This window comes from Phaseolus vulgaris, chromosome 1 (assembly GCF_051622355.1).
Source record: "Phaseolus vulgaris cultivar YP4 chromosome 1, ASM5162235v1, whole genome shotgun sequence".
Classification (NCBI taxonomy): Eukaryota; Viridiplantae; Streptophyta; class Magnoliopsida; order Fabales; family Fabaceae; genus Phaseolus; species Phaseolus vulgaris.
In genome coordinates this window covers 44,459,124-44,481,703 of record NC_143498.1, presented here as the reverse complement: position 1 = coordinate 44,481,703, position 22,580 = coordinate 44,459,124, and the positions used below count along the sequence as shown (strand labels likewise).

At 30.9% G+C, this 22,580-nt stretch overlaps 2 protein-coding genes across 10 annotated transcripts; one reads left to right on the top strand and one right to left on the bottom strand.

The window, feature by feature from the left end:
• Positions 1-1,714: 1,714 nt before the first annotated feature.
• Positions 1,715-11,399, top strand: D27 (beta-carotene isomerase D27-like protein). Of its 6 annotated transcripts, none has more exons than XM_068616876.2 (8): positions 1,715-1,808; positions 1,948-2,147; positions 2,223-2,362; positions 2,920-3,012; positions 7,564-7,625; positions 8,044-8,150; positions 10,145-10,237; positions 10,384-10,651. In XM_068616876.2, exons 2-8 carry the CDS (start codon positions 2,018-2,020, stop codon positions 10,422-10,424), a joined length of 666 nt encoding a protein of 221 aa, XP_068472977.1. In that variant the 5' UTR covers positions 1,715-1,808; positions 1,948-2,017; the 3' UTR covers positions 10,425-10,651. The 6 variants fall into 6 exon arrangements, 3 of the variants coding, with proteins under 3 accessions (XP_068472977.1, XP_068472975.1, XP_068472974.1); XR_016521440.1 differs by lacking the exon at positions 7,564-7,625 and adding an exon at positions 10,987-11,399 and having other exon boundaries at positions 1,718-1,808; positions 10,384-10,432; XM_068616874.2 differs by lacking the exon at positions 1,715-1,808 and adding an exon at positions 10,987-11,399 and having other exon boundaries at positions 1,823-2,147; positions 10,384-10,432.
• A 1,467-nt stretch (positions 11,400-12,866) lies between these two features.
• On the bottom strand, positions 12,867-19,626 carry LOC137814250 (Cyclophilin-like peptidyl-prolyl cis-trans isomerase family protein). Of its 4 annotated transcripts, none has more exons than XM_068616869.2 (14): positions 19,458-19,626; positions 18,783-18,970; positions 18,630-18,684; positions 17,617-17,705; positions 17,028-17,052; positions 16,886-16,924; positions 16,638-16,755; positions 16,119-16,279; positions 15,674-16,010; positions 15,458-15,579; positions 15,128-15,347; positions 14,703-14,996; positions 14,534-14,614; positions 12,867-13,509 (listed from the first exon to the last, which is right to left on the bottom strand). In XM_068616869.2, the coding sequence occupies exons 2-14, from the start codon at positions 18,858-18,860 to the stop codon at positions 13,137-13,139; spliced, it is 1,992 nt and encodes a 663-aa protein (XP_068472970.2). In that variant the 5' UTR covers positions 18,861-18,970; positions 19,458-19,626; the 3' UTR covers positions 12,867-13,136. The 4 variants fall into 4 exon arrangements, with proteins under 4 accessions (XP_068472970.2, XP_068472972.2, XP_068472971.2 ...); XM_068616871.2 differs by having other exon boundaries at positions 15,458-15,576; XM_068616870.2 differs by having other exon boundaries at positions 18,783-18,878.
• Between the last annotated feature and the right edge of the window lie 2,954 nt (positions 19,627-22,580).

Genomic DNA, 22,580 nt, shown 5'->3' with positions numbered 1-22,580 from the left:
ATTTAGTGGACTGGGTTTTATCAAAGTATAACGTTCTTTGGGCCTAGTAGTGTCCAATCTCGAACAAGTTTGCTTGATTGTATGATTTTTCAGTGCCAGTGGCATGTTTTGGTAACTTGTGTAGGCCTGTGTGGTCTTGTTTTGGTAACTTTTACACGCATTGAAATCATTGAGGAATTCTTTAGAATTCTAGAGGCTAAAATATTACATAATTATTCAATAACCATGATAGTAATTTTTTTACTTTTTTGTTTTACTGAACTATTAAAGTGATCTTACATGGTCTACTATTGTTGTTTCTTGGTTATTTCTTAAAGTTATAATTTTACAGGTTTTAGGATTTTAAAGACATTTTTAAGCAAATGCTAGTATTAATAACTCAGGTACTGATTATTAAGAATTTTTTTTTATTAGGATACAAAAAATATGTTCTCTTATAATTTTATGGGTTTTTATATAACTTTATAGTAAAATCACTGATTGGCAAAACCCTTACCAAAAAGAAAAGGTGTAAATATTGCAAAAAGATGTATTGTCAAAATGGTTCTTATTAAAGAAATTGAAAAAAGAGAAATGGAAGAGAAAGTATCCATTTATCATTTAGTAAAGAAAATAATAGCTGAGAGGTAAAGAAAGGGAGAAGGAGAAACAATATGTTACAGGGGTAGAGAAATGATTCACTGTTAATCCACTTTTATAGGTAATATTATCTTAAAAATTAAACTTTTGTAGTTATAAAGGAAAAAAGAAGATAAAAATTTATTGAACATCAAAATATTATAATTTCTTCTTTATCTCACAATATCTATATATATTTAGGGTAAATATGTCTTTTGTGAATAAAAACTCATTTTTTCTCTAGCATTTTTTTAATTCAAATACCCTAAACATTTACATTTTTTTTTTTTACATTTTTATTATTTCCTTCCTACCTGCTCTGTTTTCTTTATACAAAGAAATTGTTAAAAAGATACATTTGCGAGTCTAATGGCATTAGTTGATAGGGGGTAATGACTTGAGTAAGTTGATTTTTTAGAGTGCTAAAACTCATGCTATTGAAAAATGCTAAAAGCTCTGGTTTCAGTGAGCTATAGAGAATAAAATAAAGACAGATATTTTTGTTATTGACGATGATTGTCAATGAAGAGTACAATATTATAACCCAAATTGCTGTGGATAACAATAAGGCAAGTGTCCTCATCTGGTTCTGAGGAATTTGAAATAAAACTAAATAACATCAACAGGAAAATATCTAAAAATAAAAACTGAGTCTATTCTTTGTGTTTTTTAGTGGTTACTTTTAGTTCAGAGTATTTTAAGCCTCTCTATACCCATACTAACATATTTTCAGTCTTTAATTTTTAAAATTTTAGTCTTATAAACTACTAATTTAACACTTGGATAATTTTAGAGAGCAATATACGTACTGGCTCAATGGTGTCTGTATTAAAAAAGTACTTTCTACTCCGTGCATTGTTTATATATGGACCAACAATCTTGTTTTAGAGAAATAAATAATAATTTTATTTAAACTAATCTCGGAGTCTCAGTTTTTCTATTTTGGACGTTTTTTAATTTTAGTTTCTGATTTTTCTATGAACCAGTATAGTTTCTTTACTTTTAAAACTAACAAACTTAGTTTATTACATAATGTTATGACGTGAATTTTTTAGCGTTTATATAACCATTGCATAAGTTTTGACACTAAAAAAATATGTATAATGTGAATCTGAAGAGGACACAAGAAAGCATCTAATATCCTAAGCAAATGCTAAGACAGGAATCTATAGCAGGAACTGTTTGTGAAGGTGCTCTTCACACACTCTTTGTTCTTATATGTGTCTCTGTTACTTCTTCCTCTTGATATTCTTAAACAACAACCACAATTCCCTGTTTTTCTCTCACTTCAAACTCATAACACTCACAAATGGTTGCAAATTGCTTTAGGTTGAACAGGAGTTCAGCACTATGTTCAACTCATTGGAATCCCATCAAACATAAACTAGAACATCCTTATATGGTTGCAATGCTCAGAACACCTTCAGATAGCATTACAGAAGAAACAAGAAAAGTTAATGCCTACAAAGATAACTTGTTTGATCGTTTAGCAATAAACCATCTTTCAAAAAGCGTTCAAGAAGCCACAGGTGCATACCCTTTTGTCACTTTGCTGTAGTTTATTTGAAGGAGAGGATTTGCTACAGCTTTTGATTCCTTTGCAGGACTTAGTAACAACAAGAGTGGGTATGAAAGCTTGGTTGAAGCAGCTACTGTGGCTAAACACAAATTTGACCCTATTCAGCAGCAAGAGGTTATCATCCAAGCTCTTAACAGAGCCTTCCCCAGGCCAATACTTTCTTTCGTGAGTTCGTTACTTGTTTCTCATGGTATTGGAATTTTGATTTGAGTCATTTGATCTTCTTGTCTGGTGTCTGTGACCACAACTCCCTTTTATTCTTTTTGCAATGGAGAAAGTTGTGGTATATTTTAATTTTACCATTATTTTTTAAACCACTAAATGTGATTTAGTTATGTGATTTGTTAAAATTGTTGTCTTAATTGCAGTAGCTAGCTAGGAAAGTTAATGATCTCAATAAATTATGAAACTAAATCACTATCAATATGTTTAGGGAATCTGACAATAAAGGCACAATTTGCATTGTGTATTTTTAAAGTTTAAGCAACAATATAAGTCATTTGTGGAGTTACTCTATAGTCCCATGATGAATGGCAAGGAAATTTTGGGAACTATTCTTTGTTCAGTAGAAGCTGCCTCTGTTTTCAGCTATTAGATTTATGCTATTTTTGTGACAGAAGGCTTATTCAAGTTCTGTTATCTGCTTTACTTTGAATTTTAATTCTTGAGCATTGCAATTTTCAATGATGAATGTGTTGTTTGTTGTATATGAGCAATGACAGATAAAGACAGTGCTGCCATCATCTAAACTCGCAAGGGAATATTTCGCCGTTTTCACAACTTTGTTCTTTGCCTGGTTAGTCGGACCTTGCGAGGTAAACAATTCAGACTCTAGTTTTTATTTTTTCTGGGTCAACAATTCACATTTTAGTTTGTACTTGTATAGTGTTTTTTTTTGTTGGATTTTACTCTGCCTTGTGTTCTAAAAGAAAATCCTTCACTAGGGAGCTTAGAGTAAAGAGGGTGTGGTTTTCTCACACTCATTTCTCAATAGGAACTTAGCATTTAAAAAGCCAAGAAAGACAAAAACGCAAACAGGTAAAGAGCAAGTGTTGGAAAATGGGGTAAAAATTGTACCTCTAAAATAAGGGGGAAAATACATATTTTTCTGCATTTACACCTAAGCTTTTACTAACAAATCTCTTCCTTTTTATCATAAAACGGTTGGTATAGAGTATTAAAGTTTTTTTATTTTTGAAAAATAAAATAGGTTGAGTATCCCTTCTACATGTGATTGGACTGAAATATTCTATAGGTTTAACGAGGTAGTAATAAATAAATAACTAGTACATAAAATAGATTTTATTTAAAAATATATTTAAATGAAATTTTTTATAAACACTTTTAAAAGAAAAAGATATATTTTTTCACCAACTAAAATTAACTTATATAAAAAATAATTTAGTTTATGGGTTTTTTCTTACTTTGCTTTGTTAATTAAGAAATTCATTCAAACAAAACCTTTCACGTGTTAGTGTTGAAAAAAAAATGATTATTGATAATGACTCAAATACAAAAATAAATAGCTGAGAAATTATAGTTTGCTAAGTGTGAAATATAATACTAGAAAACATTTAAAATATGAAGTACATAATTTATAAAAAAAAAAAAAATTAATCGATGAGTGATAAGAATATTTTATATAAATGAGTATAAATTTCATAAGTAAATTTTATAAGGTTGAACTAAACTTAAAATCTGTTTTTTAATAAAAAAAATTAAAAAAATTATTTGAATGATTAATTGCATGATAAAGTTTTTTTTCCTCATATTCTTAATCTTATTTTCCTTTTTTTTATATCTCTACTTTTATAAAAATATATGTTATGAATATGAAATATGATTAGTTTTATTGAAATTTTATTTCCTTACATAGTTTGAAACACTGTCAAACAAGTTTTTATAGTTAGGTCAACATAATCATTTGCATATCCTATTTGAGTTTCCTAGCAGCCATCAAGATTCAATACATAGCATTTTAGGAGTTATTATAGTTATAATTAGATTTCATATTTTTCTCTTGAATTAATCTATTTCATATCACTTGCTATAATGGCCTTAATTTGGTTCCATCTAATAAGAGAAGTTTAAAAGCTCCTAACTCATTCAATAAAAAGCATGGATTAAGATTTAAGACAAATAAGTCTATTTTAGAAATGTTATCTACTAAATCAGTCTACAGAAATATATTTAAATCAAGTTAAAATATTTTTAACTATTTTGGTGGTTAAAGTAATTTAAATTTGACTAAGAAAGAATATTTTTAATTTGAAGTCTACTATAATAATTTCAACATTACTCAAAAATATCTTCACCTTAAGGAAGAGTAACTTCATTTTTATTTTATTCTCATCTAGAATAATCTTAATTCATCCTCATCTAAAATATTTTTAACGCAATCAATCAAATTATTTTGAATTTTAGGTTGATTTTATTTAGAATGGCTTAAACTTAACCTCGATTATAATATTTATCCTTTTTTATATCACATTTGAGTAATTTCAGACTTCAACTATATTATCTTCAACTCAACCATAATTATAATAAATTTTGTTTCCTATCAACTAAAAAAATTCATCTTTACCCAATTAGAATATCTTAACCTTAGTATGAGTTGTAGATAATTTTTAACTCAACATCAATCAAGAGAGGGCATCTTTACCTAAGATATCCTTAAGTTGATATTGCTTATAATTTATTCACTTTAATCTTGGTTAAAATACTTTTAATGTGATTGACATCATCTTTAATTTTATCTCAACAAATCATTAAATAGATTAGTTAGAATACTTTTAATGTGAGCGAGATTATTTTAGTTTTATCTTAACGCTACTAAAAAATCATTAAATAGAAATAAATTTAGAGAAAAAAATAATTAGTTACTATATTAATTAAATTAGATATTAATTTATAGATTATAAAATTATTGGTATCTAAATTATTTTCTAAATTTATAAACTAGTTTGTAAATTAGTATCTAATCAGTTAATTGATATTTAATTAATTACTAAGGTTTTAACTACTAATTTTAGAATATAAAATAGATGGTAGTTAAAATCTTGGTAGCTAATTAGATACCAATTTAAAAAATAATTTATAAATTTTATTAATAATAGAAACTATTTTTAGATACACAATAATTTTTTTAGTTCTTAATATAGTATATAATTTAGTCAATATAATAACTAATTATATTTTATTTCTAAAATTAGTTTCTATCTAATGATTGTTAGTGCAAATTAAATTTGCAAGGTTAGATTATGTATGTTTTGGTTCTCCAAATTTTAAAAGGTTCATTTTAGTCTCTTTAATTAAAGAAATATATAATTTTAATCCTTGAAATTTAAATTTAGGGACTAAAAATAGTTTTTGAAAAATAATTTACTCTTTCAAAGTTAGTGTTTTTTTTTTTAATTTTGAGAGGGTAAAATAATTTATTTTTAAATTTAGGAGATCAAAACCACGTCTGCCCTAAACTTCAAAGATTCAAAAAGTAATTAAGGTAATTTCTAAATTTAGGACCCATGGGCTAATTGAAACCCACATATTTTCATCCTATGAGTTTTTCAGGTAGTTCTTTTAAATTTAAGTCATTTTATAGAGATGGACGGTTAGCTATAGTCTATTTTTTAACAATCAATTTCTAATAGTTTAGTCTAAATATAATATATGATTTTTTATGTAAAAAAATCAATCTAAAAAGAATATTTGTGAACATATTATTTATATATAATTAAAATTTATGATACAAATATATCTTAAATATGCAAACCGTATTTTATACTTATGAATTTATATATTCATTTTGACTATTAGCATTTAAATTATTGAAATTTAGTTTAGATCTAAAGGATAAAAGAGATAATTTAAGGAAAACTTTTCTTGGTAATTGCAGAATAGTTAATGAAATGCATTTTAAAAAGAAGAAAAGAAAACAATGTTGAATTGTGAGAATGAAGAATATCCCCTATGTCTAATTGTTTCTCGCTCTCAATATTGTTAGTATTTTAATTTATAATATCTGAACACATCAACCCTAATATTTTTATTATTTTAATTTATCACTCCCTTCTCTTATTGTTTATCAGTTGCTTGATATATACAGCTATAGTAATAAATTTGTAATATAAATATTATATTGAAAAGCGATTCAAATGCAAGTTTATACATCATATTTAGTTTGTATATTCCTACATATCAATGTATATGATAATATAAATTTGATTATTTTATATTTTAAAGTCATGTAACATTGATTTATTTTCATTATAATTTTTTTTTATGATTTTTAGACGTAAATTTAACCTATTCATGATACTATGATCATTTTTATTCAAAAATTTCACATGTTGGTATTCTTCTGGTGGTGTAGTATGTGACCATTTTTTTTTCTGATGAATGGTTCGTAGGGTTGAAGATCTAGAATACACTAAAAATATAAATGATGAAACTTTATAGTTATAATTGAGTGTAAATGTTATCTTACAAATCAGTTTTGGTTTGATTTTTTTAGAGTCAAGTTAGACTCAAAGTTTATTTCTTATCATATCAAAGTTATTTATAGTTTATCATAATAAGAGTTTATTAGATTTATCGTATCACTTGTGAACTATCCAAAAATACCTAGTCTCACATACGAGTTGATAGTTTTTACATGATAAGAGTGTGTTAGAGGTCTCACATCGATTATAGATAAAATCGTTTATAGTATAAGTAGCTACAAACTTCATCTTACAAACCAGAATTAGAAGATTGAGTTTGACTTAAAGCTTAATTATTAAGACTTTATTTATACCGTTTAAATATTATAATTTGATTTCTAATTAGAGAATAATTTCAAAATATTCAATTTCATATGTAACCAAAAAACTATTTATACTTTAAATGATAAAACTTTAGTCAACAAGAATTGGCACATCTAATGGAATCTTGAGTTCATAGCTGCGATTTGGATTCCCTTTCAAGGGATGGTGTCTGCTATCTAAACTTTTCAATCGAAAAATAAAATTGCAAAATTTAAAGAAACATAAAGCTTTACTCTAAGTTAATTACCGATAATAAACATCTGAATGCATAAATCAACTAGTTAGGCACTATTTTACTTCAACTAAGACAGTTTTTAGTTGGATTCCTAATATATACATATGCACATTAAATTTGAGAGGAAAAAATTGTTTATACAATAATGCTATCTGATATGACTCTAATATAGAATTGGATTTTATAATATGATGTGATCTAAAAATAAAATAAATGGTATAGATGGTAAATAACCTTCTTCACCTATGGGGACATCCTTTTACTTTCCGACAATGATTTAATAATAACTTTTAAGGATTAAAACTCATTAATCTCACCCTTCATAGGTGAGAGAATCAAAAGTCAACGGCAGAAGTGAAAAAAATGTAGTCTACATCCCAAAATGCAGGTTAGGTTCTTTTTTTAATCTAAAAATGTTGGTTTGTTTTGTTTTTTCTATTTTTTATTTCCATACAAATGATGTTCATCTTTAACAGAAAATGGTCCCCAATTCACCCACCTTCACCATCTGCTAATTATGATTCAGCTTCTCTCCAACATTCTATTCTCTATTCCCATCATCATCACCATCATTTTTTTTTCAATACCAAAATCATGATTACTAATACATCTATTGCATTTTGAGTCTAATAGTTTTATATTTAAATGACAAGTTATGATTAAAAAAATATTATTCTTTACTTTATACGTAGAAATATATGTTTTTTTAATTTCTAATTAATATTTATTGAACAGTTTTTATGTAATTATTTTTCTTTATATGATTTTATGATTGTTTCAGCAAAATAACCAAACAATTTATGTAGGTTTTTAGAGGAGACAAGTTGTGTAGGTATGTGTAATAATCTCTGCAAAATGCCATCTCAAACTTTTATAAAGGACTCTCTGGGGATGTCCGTCAACATGGTACCCAGTAAGTATCTTCAACAATATATCTTAATTATTATTCAAGTTTTAATTAGTTTAGTGCAGTATTTTTTATTTTTTATTTTTACTTCTACTCATTTTAGAAGCGATTATAATATGATTGAAGTTACTAAAGTATATATAATATATTTTTTAAAAATAATTTATCCTATATTAAAAATTAAATTTTAAGACTAATTCAACTTCATAAAATGACGACTTATAGATTAACTCACTTATATAATAAAATATTTTATCTCTAATTAATGTGAGATCTCAAATATAATGAGTTCCTGATCTTAGTCGGATGTAGAAAATGAAAAAACTGATCAACAGAACAATAGTAAAAAAAATATATAAAATTATCTTTTTTGGTAAGCCCAGCAAAAAGGATATGAACAAATGAAATAAATAAATTTCATAAGCAACTAAGGATGATGGTCTCTACAAGTCCACTAGTATTAGAGTCAGAATCATGATTTCAATATAGGACCCATGCACATACCACTAAGATACAAAATTACAAATAAACCCATCCAAATTCAGTTGAGAAAGTTTAATTGTCATACACTATTAGTATAAAAAACTTATCAATATGATTCAATAAAAAATCATTGATATAATCTTTAAAATAATTACAATAGAAATCAATAAATTTATAATAAGATAAATATTCGATTTATTACAATAATTATTTATAAACGAAATTATATTCTTAATAGAAAAATTTTAATTTTGTTAGGTTTCTTTAAACTCAGTTAATAATTAAAATAACTGAATATACATTTAATTTTTAATAATTGTCAAATGGGTTTACAAAAAAAAAATCATCGTTAATATGAAATTAATCGTAAAGCAGATCTTTTACCTTCTTTTTCTTTACTTTGTAAATTTAAAATACTTAATAGTTCATTTAAGATTAATTGAATTTTAACGTTAATTTCTTTCATAATAAACACGTGATAATTACAAATATAAACACGTGTTCAATGACTTACTCAGTCATCCGTGGAGTTAAAAAATATTATCAAAAGTAAAGTTTTTACACTTAAAAATGTAATTTTTTTTCTTATTTTACCAAAAACAAAATATGTCAAATTATACTAAATCAATTATAATTATACCAAAAACAAAGTGTTTCATAATGTCCCATTGGTAAATTTTTGCCAGTTTAGGATGAGCAGTGCACCGACTTCGGTAGATGAGGTTTGGGAAGGGATTTGGATTGCAGTAGTTAATGAGGTTTGGAAGTATAGGAATAAGGTTATTTTTAAAGGGGAGTAGTAGATGTACGGGAGGTTTTCGCGTTGGTCCAACTAAAGACTTGATATTGGGTTTTATCCAAGTCACAGTCTGCGTTTTTTTTCCTTTTCTGATTGGTACTTAGATTCGTTGTATTATGATGATCTTATGAGATGTTTACTTAGTATGTCAGGTGTTTTTCTCTGGATTAAGTTAGGAGTGTCTTGTATAGTCATACTTGTGAGTATGTTTACTAAGTGTGATTAAGGTTACCATTATATATAAGAGTTGAACCACCCCTAAAATGGTTCATATTTATTTATTTATTATTGTCGATAAAAAAATACTAAATCGATTGTTTATCTTTTAAAATAATATGCGTCAAAAAAAAGTTTCACATTCCATAGTGTATTATTTTCATACCTAACTACTTTTTTTTTTATAGAAGAGTTGTATTTAAAACCATATATTAACCATAAGCAATGAGTTTAGTGTTGATTGATAGTGTTATTTTCCATGAATAACATCTTGATTCTCATACCAAAATCATTGAGATTGAATCATGATGGCCGACTCAACACTAAATTAATGATAGTAATCTCTGTTTGTTTATGTGAATTTGAGGTGGTGAAATGTACAGGACCTCGTATTGGACAAGGGAAATTCCTGTAATTAAATGATTAAATAAATCCCACTAACATCTCTTGATAATAATGGATGATTACAATGTGATTGTTTTATTTATCTTTTGATTTGCAGATTTTGATGACATGAGTTGTGAGATGATATTTGGACAGGATCCTCCAGCATCAACTGATGATCCAGCACTGAACCAACCATGCTATAAACTATGTAATTATTTCATTGCAACATTCATCACTCTTTTTTTTTTTATCTACCAAGTGTCACCATGAAATAAAAAAATTCAGAACTTGGGAAAGTCAAATGTACATTACAAAAAGTAGAATTAACATTGTATTTTCATATATATCATGCAGGCAAGGCATATAAAAATCATGGAACGAACTTCCTCAGTTAATGCAGAGGGTATGGAAGACAGGAAAAGGATATAGTATTTTAAATGACAACTTCATTCTTATACCATCCACTATTATTTACATCAACATACTTTTTTTCCTTCTCTGCTGATATTTGACTTTAGTATTAGGAATTATTTAAAAAATTCATGGCTATAATTATTTGTATTTCATTTACAGGGTAAAATTTTACTCTGAAAAATAAATTCTTAGAGCACTTTTGTTTTAATTTAATGAGTTATTAGTGACAACTCTAGCTCCCTTATTTCAATCAGATTGAATTATATCTAACTTTGTAAAACTTAAGACAAATTGAAACTTGTTAATAGCTAATGGATTATCAACCAACTTTATTAGATAAAACCAACAAACTTTGTTACAAATAAATTTTGATATATTTTAAGGAAAGAATTTAAGTTTAACTCACTCTTATAAAATTAAGTTTTATTTTTATGATTGGATTAGGAATGTTAACTAATGAATTTTGAATACGTTTGAATTTAAAGCAAAATGAAATAGTTTCCTTTTTTGGGAAGTAGTGGTTTGACTGAAGATTTGTTGTAGGGTTTCAGGTGAACATGAATGGAACAAGAGTGTCTCCCACGTTCACCTTGTGTATGCTGCCAAAGCTGAGACTCATCAGCCATAGTTTCTCTCATTAAGAAAACAACCAAGTGCTCCACCGCACTTCCAACCAATCATTTGCAAGTAGATTTCCATCATTTTACTACTTTGAATCAATCTTCTTTCTTCTGCATTTCAAATATATAATGAAAACCAGCCCAAGGGTTCTTTCTATCGTGATGTTTTTCTCCTTTCCCTAGCTATAAATTGGAATAATAATGTGTAGTTATTAAAAAAATAATAGAATTACGTGCTTTAATTTTGAGAGCAAATATAATTCATTAGCATACTTTTAGTATTAGGAATGATATTTTATTTTATCTATAACGATGACTGTTGTGTTTTGTAGAGTATTTCAAAATGTTTTACTCTCACATTATTTGGTTTTGTTCACCTTCAAGTCTTTATATACAAGAGTTCAAACTACTTATCACTATTGTATCACATCTTTAGCTATTAAATAGATAAGTCTTAGATTTATGAAGTTTGATTTGAAAATATTAAAAAATGTCTCATTAACAATTGGATACATAAGTTAAAATGAATTAAATTTTGAAGTAATAAAATATGAGATGCGTGTTTGATGTATGAAAGTGATGAAGTGGAGTTGATTTATAATTGATGATGAGAAATTGAGTAGAGAATCTATTGTAGCATTAATAATGGGTATGAATGGGTTGCTTCAGAGTGATGTAATTGGCATATATAGTGTAGAGAGGAATGGAGTATGGGAAATTAGAGACGTGGGATATGGAGATTGCAGAGTGTAAGTGAGTGGGGGTATCTGTTTACAATGCAAGGAGAAGACTGTCTAATAACACCATAATACTACATTGCCTCCAAGTTGTTGTTGCCAATGCTTATGATGAAATTAGCAATCATGCAGTGATCCATGCAGTCAATCAAAGTGAAAGTGTAACAACCACAAAATGTATATTTTTATTCACTTTTTTTTATAATGGTGGATTAATAACAGTCACAATTACAAATAATAGTCTAAGTGGTAGTTTAAAATAGAACACGTGGCCATATGGAACTTAGAGTGATTTTAAAGAAAATTAAACAAATTTATTATGACCACTCACTAATATATATATATATTTTCTAGTTGGTATACAATTAATTAAACCATAACTTATTTCGATAAGTTTTTCTTCAACTTTTATTGAAGTAAAGAAAAAAAACCATAAAAATTAATATTTTAGAAGTTAAAATTAAAATCAATTCGTATATTTCAATTTTGATAGTTCTTTCATATAGTCACCAACATAAACTATTCAAGAGAAATAAAAACCAAACAAACCCACTATTTTTACCCTCGTCATTTTCTCCATGAACTACCAAAACCCATCTGAGATATTCTACCATGACGCTACCGTAAATTGGTACATAAACCACAAAAGACTATTATATAGAGTGATCCACTATAAAGGTTGCATCTAACTGATCTAAGCTTACACTGACCATACTGTTCCCAACCCCCTGACCCATACATCTGCAACGCACCAATTTGCATTTCGTAGTACACATGATTAGGAAGGATTAAGAAGCAGACGATGCCAAATTTGACAAAGTTGAACAGAATTACTAGAATTTTAGTAGTGGTTTAAGGGAATTTGATGGTAATTTAATTTAGAAAATGGAGGCTTCAGTCGAGCAAAGGTACTACACCCATGTAATAAATTTCTATATGATTTTTATATTTTGAATTTAATAAGCGATTAATTCATGTGAACATTGCTACGAAATAATTAATACATATATAGGTTTAAAAAAAATAAATGAAAAATGGCCTTTTCTTTATTTTGGGTAGGATGAAATTCAAAGAAAAAAAATTGCTGTTAACAAAAAAATCATTATGAACACAATCACTCTAGGCGCATCATTCAAGTTTTGGTACCGATAACCTTTGTTGAACCAACACATGCTCGTTTTTAAGCTAATGCACAATACTAAGTCCTTGAATTCAAGATCAACATCAGAACTCACTGAGGACATGTAAAATAAGCAGCCCTAAATAGCCGGTTATAAGAATTTAAGGTGGGTCCTGCTGCTGAGACTTGAGAGTTGATATTGAGTCAGTGTGATACTTACCTAACCCCAGAATCAGGACTAGCATCTCCATAAGAAACTAAACCCTTCTGACCGGATGAAGAGCTGGACCTAGACCTGCTACGAGATACGGAAGTCCTTTTATCATGTCGTTTTGGTGGTGTAGCATCAGGGGATCTGGAGCGAGAAGAGCCATTGCTCCTAGAATTGGACTTTGACCTACCCCTCCTGTCTGCCAATCGTTCATCACTTCTTGGACCAAGTCGAGATTTTAACCTGTCACTTATGGGAGGTCGCCTGTCTTCAGGACTAAGACTACGTCTTGGGCTTCGACTCCGGTCACGGTCTCTAAAACGGCCACGCACTGGACTGCGAGAGATGCTCCTACTAAGACTTCTCCTGCTTTGGTATCTAAAACCATAAGGATAAGAAATTAAGTTCATGTATGTATTTTCCTTCTGTATTTTGTCTTGCTCTTTGAGAAACAAAACTATGTGATATGCATAATTTAGGGCTCATTTGCTTCAGTCTTTTTTTAAGAAAAACATCTAATTAAATTTCATAGTAATTATGTATGTCTTTCCACAAAGGGAAAACCTAAAAATAGTTAATATTACAGTATTTTTCTCATGTTAAACATAGTAGCTTACGAAAAATATATCTATAAATACTGCATTATAAAGAATTTACTTTTGAAATAAAAACTAAAAACAAATGGACCCTTAATTGTATTAGAATTAGAACATAACAACTACATAAGCATGCACAAAGAAATGCAGTTTAATAAAAAGGAAGTCAATTTGATCCATAGCCCAACCCCAACCCAGTCCTTGAATAAGCCCCCTTTTATTGACCCACCAAATTAGTGGGTTGAAAAGCCCCAGCCCTCTCAGGTTCTACATAAAGTGGGTTAGGATCAAGGTCAGGTCAAAGTGGGTTTAGCCCACTACAAGGCTTCAATTAACTTCTAAATACTTTTCAAAATTGTTGAGTCCCTAAAGTATTCTAAACTGCAAATTGATCCTTCAATATTGTACAGTAATTATTGATTGGTCCTTAACTTGACATATAACCGGACCTTGCCCATAATGTCCTAGGTTTGGATTTGAATTGAGTAAATGTTTTTCATGTATATAAAAAATTATTTTTAAGTAAATGTTTGTTTTTCCATTTTCATTTTTAAATAAGATTATTTTACTTTAAAAAATGGCCCATGGGTTGGCCATGACCCATGGGCTTTTGCCAATGCCTTTTTCTTACGTGGGCTTTTGTCTGAGCTTGTGTGGGTCAGGTCCAAGCCCCGTGGATTGGGACAAATTGACAGGTCTAATTTCTAGTAATATATAATTAAGAAAATGCTAAATTTATGCAAGGAATGGGAAGCATCATGGTCTAACTACATAGCAGAATCAAACAAACAAGAGCGAGGAAGAACCTTGGACGATTTCTACCCCCAGGGGGACTTCGATAACGTCGTGGTGGAGATCGCTCAGAATAACTTCTGTAGCTTGTGTTTCTTCAAATTAACATAACAAGTCAGAACAACATCCAACATTTTATTAAATAATCCAGTTTAGAACAAAATAGTGTAGGACTATACATACCTATCAAAGTTCCTCCTTATATTTCTATCACCATATCGGTATGTGCGAGTAGACCGCTCAGGAGATGGAGTACGATATCTGCGGGCAAAGGCATAGCGCTCAGTAAAACCACGTCCTTTTTTAATACGCTTAGGCATGCCATTTGGTGAAGGGCTTTTTGAAAAGCGATGACCATGTTTAGGGGCTGCAGGTTCAGATGCTTTTTGACCAAAACTAGCCTGCAACAAAGCACGTCCTTGGTTTAGCTCTAGCTCACCAGAATCCCTGGTAGGACTTCTCCCAGTTCTTGCACTTCTGGATATAAAATAAAAGATGTCATACAAACTTAGTGGAGAAGTATTAAACGCCCAGAAGGAGACATTTACTGAAGCAAAATTTACATGAGATGAATAATAATTAGAAGCTAAGAAAGCAAGAGGCAAAACCTATTGTCATTTGAAACATCTGAATTAGCATGTTGTTTAGCAGGTTTACTAAATTCAGCTTGAGTATCATGCCCGTTATTCACAAATGCCCCATTTTCCGGAGACAATTCACCTTCTTCATGTGATTGCTTGTCCACAGTTCTTCTAATCTTGGTATCCGTTGTTTGCTCTGGAATAATTTGATCTTGTCGAGGAAGGCTCGAAGATTGCTTTTCTGTGTCTGTAGCAAGAGCAGCTATAAGCTTAGGTGGCTACATAGAGTATTTGTGGAGGAAAAGAGAGAGAAGAGAGGGCACAGGACATATTCTAAGAATTAAATAAATAGCATACCTTGATTTCTTTCTGCTTTATTGTCAGCATGTGTTTTCCGACCTGAGGAGCGACGATCAGCTTTCTCATCGCTAGAACTACTACCACTAGTACTAGAGCTATCACTTGAATCCTCAGAACTGCTGAAAAAGGAAAGTAAAATCCCTTAAAGCTTACTGGAGGAGTACAACAATAGATAAAAGTGGGTGAGCATTTTAAAGGTAGCTATAATCAGACCGCCTAGACTTGTGCTTTGATCTTCTACTTCGACTGTGCCTACTTCTCTTTCTCTGGTTTCGACCAATTTTCCTCTTCTTCCCATGCTTGCACTTATTTCTCCTCTTCTGGTGTTTCCCATAACTAGAGGAATCAGAATCAGAAGAATCCGATTCAGAATCTGAAGCTGAATCTGATTCAGAATCTGAGGAATAACTATCACTATCAGATGTTGAGTATCTTCTCCTTTTTGTCTTCGTGTCTTTGGAAGATTTTTTTCTTTTCCCCCTTGACTTTTTGTCGGAAGACTCAGAACTATCATCAGAATTAAGGGGTTTCCCTGATTTTCTCCTTTTCCCTAAAACATGAAGCAGTTCATGTATTACAAGCAATAGCATTTAACAAGAGATTGAAGCAACCAGTTTATAGTATATATTCATCAATATGTATTTCCTATCGCAAGTACCTTTCTCCTTCTCAACCGTATGCTGAGCTTTTGTTTCAAAAACTTCACCACAATCAATAATTTTAACTGTCTGGGTAGGTTTCCCATCGGATGTTCCTACCAGCTCAATTTTCTTCAGAGCATCCATTCCATTGACAACTTTTCCAAAAACAACATGTTTCCTGCATTAACATGTGAAAGAATACAATAAAAAACCTCACCAATACATCAACAAATCATCAATTACAGACATTACAAACTTAAACTTTTTTAGCACATGAAAACAAAGACTCTAAATAGCAACTACAATCAAAAGAAACTGAAAATAACACGAGTAAAACTTACAAGGGCCATCAGCAAGAAAAAAGAAATGCACAGACAACAGCAGCAGCAAAAAAGAATAAAAAGCTGAAAGATAAAATCGTAAAAATTTTGGGGCCATAAACGAGAACAAGAAATGCAGATTGAAATCCAGTCTGGTATACAAAATGACTGAAGCACATCAAACTAGTACAATGAAAACATTCAAAGATTGTATACCCATCAAGATGAGGTTGGCGCTTGAATGTAATAAAGAACTGAGATCCATTTGTGTTAGGCCCACTATTAGCCATAGAAAGAAAGCCAGGTCCATCATGTCTTAGTTTGAAATTTTCATCTGCAAGGCAGAAGTAATTGGGGGTATAGTCAAATAATTAATATCGAAATACATTGAAGTATGTGTAAGCCTTTTTGCTTCTTTTATCCTTGAATGTAGAATAAAAAAAAACTGCTCTTATAAAAGGTACCTGCAAATTTTCCACCATATATACTTTCCCCACCCGTGCCTGTAAAGCAGTGAAGTTGTTCCTTAAAACTCTTTGTAAAAGATATGAGGTCAAAAGGGAACAACATATCATATTAGGTAAATAACAGAAACAAAAAACATACCATTACCCCTTGAAAAATCACCACCCTGTCAGAACACAAGAAAGAAAGTTGGTAATGTTTTCAGATAAATGAACTTCATTTGTATAAGGGTTGAGACACCCCTTAAGTGTCTCTTTTTATTTTATTTATTCTTTGCTGATAAAAAAAAAAGACAAATGAACTTCAAAAAACAAGTTTGGAGAAATAGGGAACAAAGCAAGAGCAAACTCCAAAATATTCTTTTGGTACCCTCGCCTCACTTCCGCAAAACCTTACTAACAGAGTGTACTATTTGAAATGTTCAATAGGCTAACTTTCATTTAGACATAGTACCCACATGCAACATAAAAAAAACATCAACATAGTTATCGTTAGCTCATGCTAATCATGAATATAGAAGGTGAGTCTACACGCAACGCAACAGTAAGGCAAATTCAGCCTTGCAACCAGGAGGTCATGAATTCAAATTCTAGAAGCAACCTCTCCACTTGTGGAGAATGGTGAGGCTACGTACACCTACCATCCCCAAATCCAACTACTTGGGAGCATCGTATGCTGGGTCAACCTTTGGTGACAATCATGAATAGAGTAAACATGAAGGACAACTTACTTGAGCCATGAAACCTTTAATTATGCGATGAAAGCTTGTTCCCTTATAATGCAAAGGTTTCCCAGTTGATTCTCCAATGCCCTTCTCACCTACAAACAAAAGCAGTGTTACAGCAAAAGTAGAGTGCAAAGTTTAAAGAACCAATTACTATGAAAAACATACCATCATTTGAGTCAAATATTAATACCATCATTTGGCATTATCTTATATAGAATAAACATAATTTCACATTAGTAGGCTAGATATTTGTATCGACAGGAAGTAACATGTACCACCATAGGTAAATTACAAATGACTAGTATCTCACGCACATAGACTATAAACTTTATATTCAACTAAACAAGTTGGCAAAGAAGTAACAATTAAAAGTTCTATGAAGATGTTATAAAAGAAATGACATAGCTTTGGTTTTTGCGTCACGTTTTCTACAGATAAAGCTCAAAATGAGTAGAACTATTTGTTTAACATTTATGTGCAACTGTGAGAAAAGGAAACCTATAAAGTACTAAAACAAGTCTATCTTCTGTTTTTTCCTCTTAATCAAACATCACCTTTATAGTATACACCATTCATACAAATTAGCATTGTTGGCTTCATGTAAGTTAACCAAAAGAAGGACTATAAATTTAAGTTAGGATCGGGGGATAAGAATTTAACCAACACTGACATTTCATATATACATTAATATACAAGTTCAACTTTCCTCTCCCAACCCCAAATATGCAAGGGGGAGGAAAAGGGATCTAGGTAAAACAGAATCTTGCTCGTAAGTTGATCAGCATAAGAGTGCGAAGGGAACTTATTCAGGATGCATATAACTTCCCGACCCCCAATCAAACTAGTGTCTATATCACTCCTGAAACCAATATTTTTCTTGGTCAGGAAGAAGCTCCACAGTCTCACTATTACCCAATACATTTACAAACTTCATGTTCCACAAGCAACAAACAAACTATTTTGAAAATGAAAATGATGTCAAGACATATAAAGACCCTATTTGAACTTGAAAATACCTGTACAGAGCGCCCGAAAATTCTCGGCTGTCTTTGGAACAATACTATCAAAAAGCTGCACAATTCAAAAAGAGTTTATTCATACGAACCTAAGATGTTCAGGAAAACATTAGATATACTTACAAACAAGAAAACTCTTAACTTTCTTATTACCTGGATAACAATTCTTTCCACGGGGTCGGCATCAATTGAGACATCGAAAAATACACGAACATTCTTTTCCAGACCCATCACCTAGCTCAGAAGATGCTTCAGACGTAAAGTAGAGGTATAAAACAATCAGAAATCAGCATAAATGTTCCAGGTGCGAGTCGTAAAGAGCATTCGATGTCAGCGTTCCCCTTAAACAGAGAGCCAAAGTTGTGCATTTAAACAAACTGAATCACCAATATCCTCCACAGATGCTATGTTGAAAACAAGTTTCAAAATGAAAAACTATAGTCCCACTAACCAGTTGTTTATAGTCATAACTACATATCCATCAAAACCAACACATTATATACTAAGAACTCAAGCTTCCAAATATCAGTTTACTCACATGCAATGCAACAAAACCCTAAACCCTAGGTATACATTTCAACGTATAACTGGACTCAAGTTCCTGGAAGTTTAATTTCTAAAAAACTGAATCAAAATCTTGGTCGGAAATGGCATCTCGCAGCTAGAGAGGAGGAAGGAAGTATCCAATCAGAGAGTAGAAAATTCATAAATGGAATGACAAAAGAGAAAGAGACTAGCAAATTATAAGGGTTAAGAATTTTGCAATTGTTCAAACTGGGCTTGCTTATGCGAACACAGAAGAGATAGAAGAGAGAGAGATGAACTCACCTTGAAGGCATGAATGAATGGAGGCGACGGTTCGGTCTCAATGACTATAACGAAGAAAGGTTCTTCTTCAGCTTGAGGGACTGTGAGAGCAAGTGCATTCTTCTTGGGCCTTGTCGAACAATATCTGGGTTGTCCATGCTAGCCCAATTAGTAAGCCCTACGTTATTTTGGCAGTTTCTTCCTGTACCAATACATTTTTATTTGAAACTGACCATCACCTTTTATTTAAAATCGGAATCTGGGAGTGTGCTACGGATTTATCAATTTGGAAGTGAATCATGTTGCTTTCCAGATGAGGGGGTGTTCCGAAAGCAAAATTTGCATAAATTGTTGATTTCCATATTGCTGAATTTGGAAGCCTAATTTGTATTACGGATTAGTAAATCTGGAATGGTTTTTTTCAATTATGGATTTCTTAATCTGGAATGCATATTTTGAATTACAGACTGGTGGATCTGGAATGCATATTTTTTAACATTGTCATTCATGTACTAACGGAAGCACCAATTCGAAAGGTTACTGGACGTCAATCCAAAATTTTACCAGAAACGTCAATCCAAAAATTTACCAAATTTCATAATCCATAATGTAAAAAAAAAATTGTACAATTTTTATATAAAGACAGTTTTATCTTTGCACCACATTGTGGGGGTAAAAAATAAAAATTAGAGGTACAGAAAGAAACGATCCGTTATTTTCTCACTGCGCCGCCATCTTACGCAATAATATTTTCCAAGTTTTTTTGCATTGTTATTTACAATCTAAAATATAGCAACAAAATATGAATTGTAATAATCATTCATCAGTAACACCGTTCACCATGGATGTTTTTGTTTTTTAGTCTTCGAATTTAATTTTAATATAACTATGTTCGGTCAAAATATAGCCTAAACAATTTTTTAACTATATTTAAAAAATAAAATAAAATAAAATATTTTGATTTCAATTTAAAAACTACACTGATATTACAAGTGAGTGTTGTTATCATCACAATAAGTACAACTATCTCTATTGTTGTTATATTATTATTATCATTGTTATTTTGTGTTATTATTATCATAATCATTATGAGGAGTGTGGTTATTTAAACAATTTTTATTTTTGTTCATGATTTTTATATCATTATTGTTGTTATTATCACCTCATAATTAACATCACATTGTAGCAACTATCAACATCGTAATTATTTTTATTATAATTCTTCAACTCCAAATGTCTATATTCACAAAAACTATTAGTATTTATTCTTCTAACTCAAATCTACATCTTTAACACGTCTAGTCATAACAAAGAGAACAAATGGTTTGTTGTTTTCTCTCTCACCTTGCATGGGTCACACAAAATGCTATTAACCACGATCCCTCGTTTTGCCAAATTGACCTTAGTAGCAATATTGTTTTCCAAAACCCTCCAATGAGTGATATGGTTGAGCGCAAAGCCTTAATCTTTCAAAAAGAACTATGCAAACTCAAGGGATCCCCATCAACCTTGCCCCTTAAAAAACCATACATTGAATTAACTAAATATCCAATGCAATCGTCATCCTTCCACACCCATCTATCCTCGTTTTCAAAAGAGACTCGAAACATGCACTACCTCAAGAAGCTTATTAACATGGTCCTTTTCCCAATCGAAAAGTCTCCTTCACCAAGAAAATATTTATGTCCATATGCTATTAACCCAATCCCCACAACGAAAAAAACTTAACATTTTTGGTTTTTGATAGTGAGAAAAACCTTGGGAATCTACTTTTTAAAGTGCCAAAGCCCAACTAATTATCATCCTAAAAAAAATATATTTCCCGTTACCGACAACCCACCTTAAGCGATCTTCGAAAGACCTTCCCCAAACCTCCTTTAGATCTCTTCACCAGAGAGAATCAGAGTTACGTAGCATTTGCTTTTTTAAACTTCTCCAACCACCATATTTAGACTCTAGATTTTTCTTCCAAAACCCTCCTTAGTTTGGTTTAGACGCAAGATCCATTTCTCCAACAAGGCCAACTTAAAGAGTCGAATATTAAGTATGCTTAGACCTCCAGCTTCCCTAAGCTCACACACCTTATCCCAAGACGCCCAAACAATTTTCCTCCCTTTGGAACCCCAACCCCACAAAAATTTCCTCTGTAAAGACACGATCTTCTTCAACACAGTAGAAGGTATCCTAAACAAAGATAAGTAAAACAACGATATAGCCAAAAGGACAGACTTGATCAAACAAATCCTTTCAGCCATTGAGATGAATCTACCATTCCATTTGCACAATAATTTTGTCAACTACATCATCCCAAAACACGCTCTTCTTGTAACACCCTCCAACTGACAACCCTAAGTAAATGAACGGAGTTTTTATCACTTCACAATTGAGAATAGTCACAAATCGAAGAACAACAATTTAGTCGACCCCAACCCCTCCTAATCTTCTCTTCGAGAAATTCACCTTAAGACTAGAAGCTAACTCAAAGCAATATATAATAACCTTCAAGTTAAACACGCTTTTGATGTTAGCTTCGCAAAATAACAAAGTGTCGTCTGTAAACTGAAGCATATTGACCTTAACCTTCCTGCGTCCAACCTCCAGATTCTCAAACAAATTCTTCTCAATAGCATTCCTTGAAACCCCGGCTAGACCTTCAGCCACAATAAGAACACAAGAACAATGTTAAAGGATCTCCTTGGCTCAAACCCTTCTTCGGGATAAACTCCTTAGTCAGGCTCCCATTTACTAAAACAGACATTGATGTAGATTCCAAACAAGATATGATCCAGGAGATCCACTTCTCACAAAATCCAAGTCTGCCTAACATGTAATAGATAAAATCCCAACACACCAAGTCGTAAGCCTTCTCATAATACACCTTAAAAACACAGCTTTTCTCCTTCCTCTTCACCTCCTCTAGAACTTCACTGGCCCACTAAAACACTGTCCATTAAACCCCTTCATTCGAGGAAAGTTGATTGCCTAAAATCAATGATTTTATTCATCACCTTCTTCAACCTGATAGACAGAATCTTAGATATAGTCTTAAAAAGACACCCCACCAGCGAAATAAGTCTAAAATAGTCTAAAATCAGACATTTTAGACGCGTTTGACCCCCTAGGCCATTTTCCACTATTTGTGAA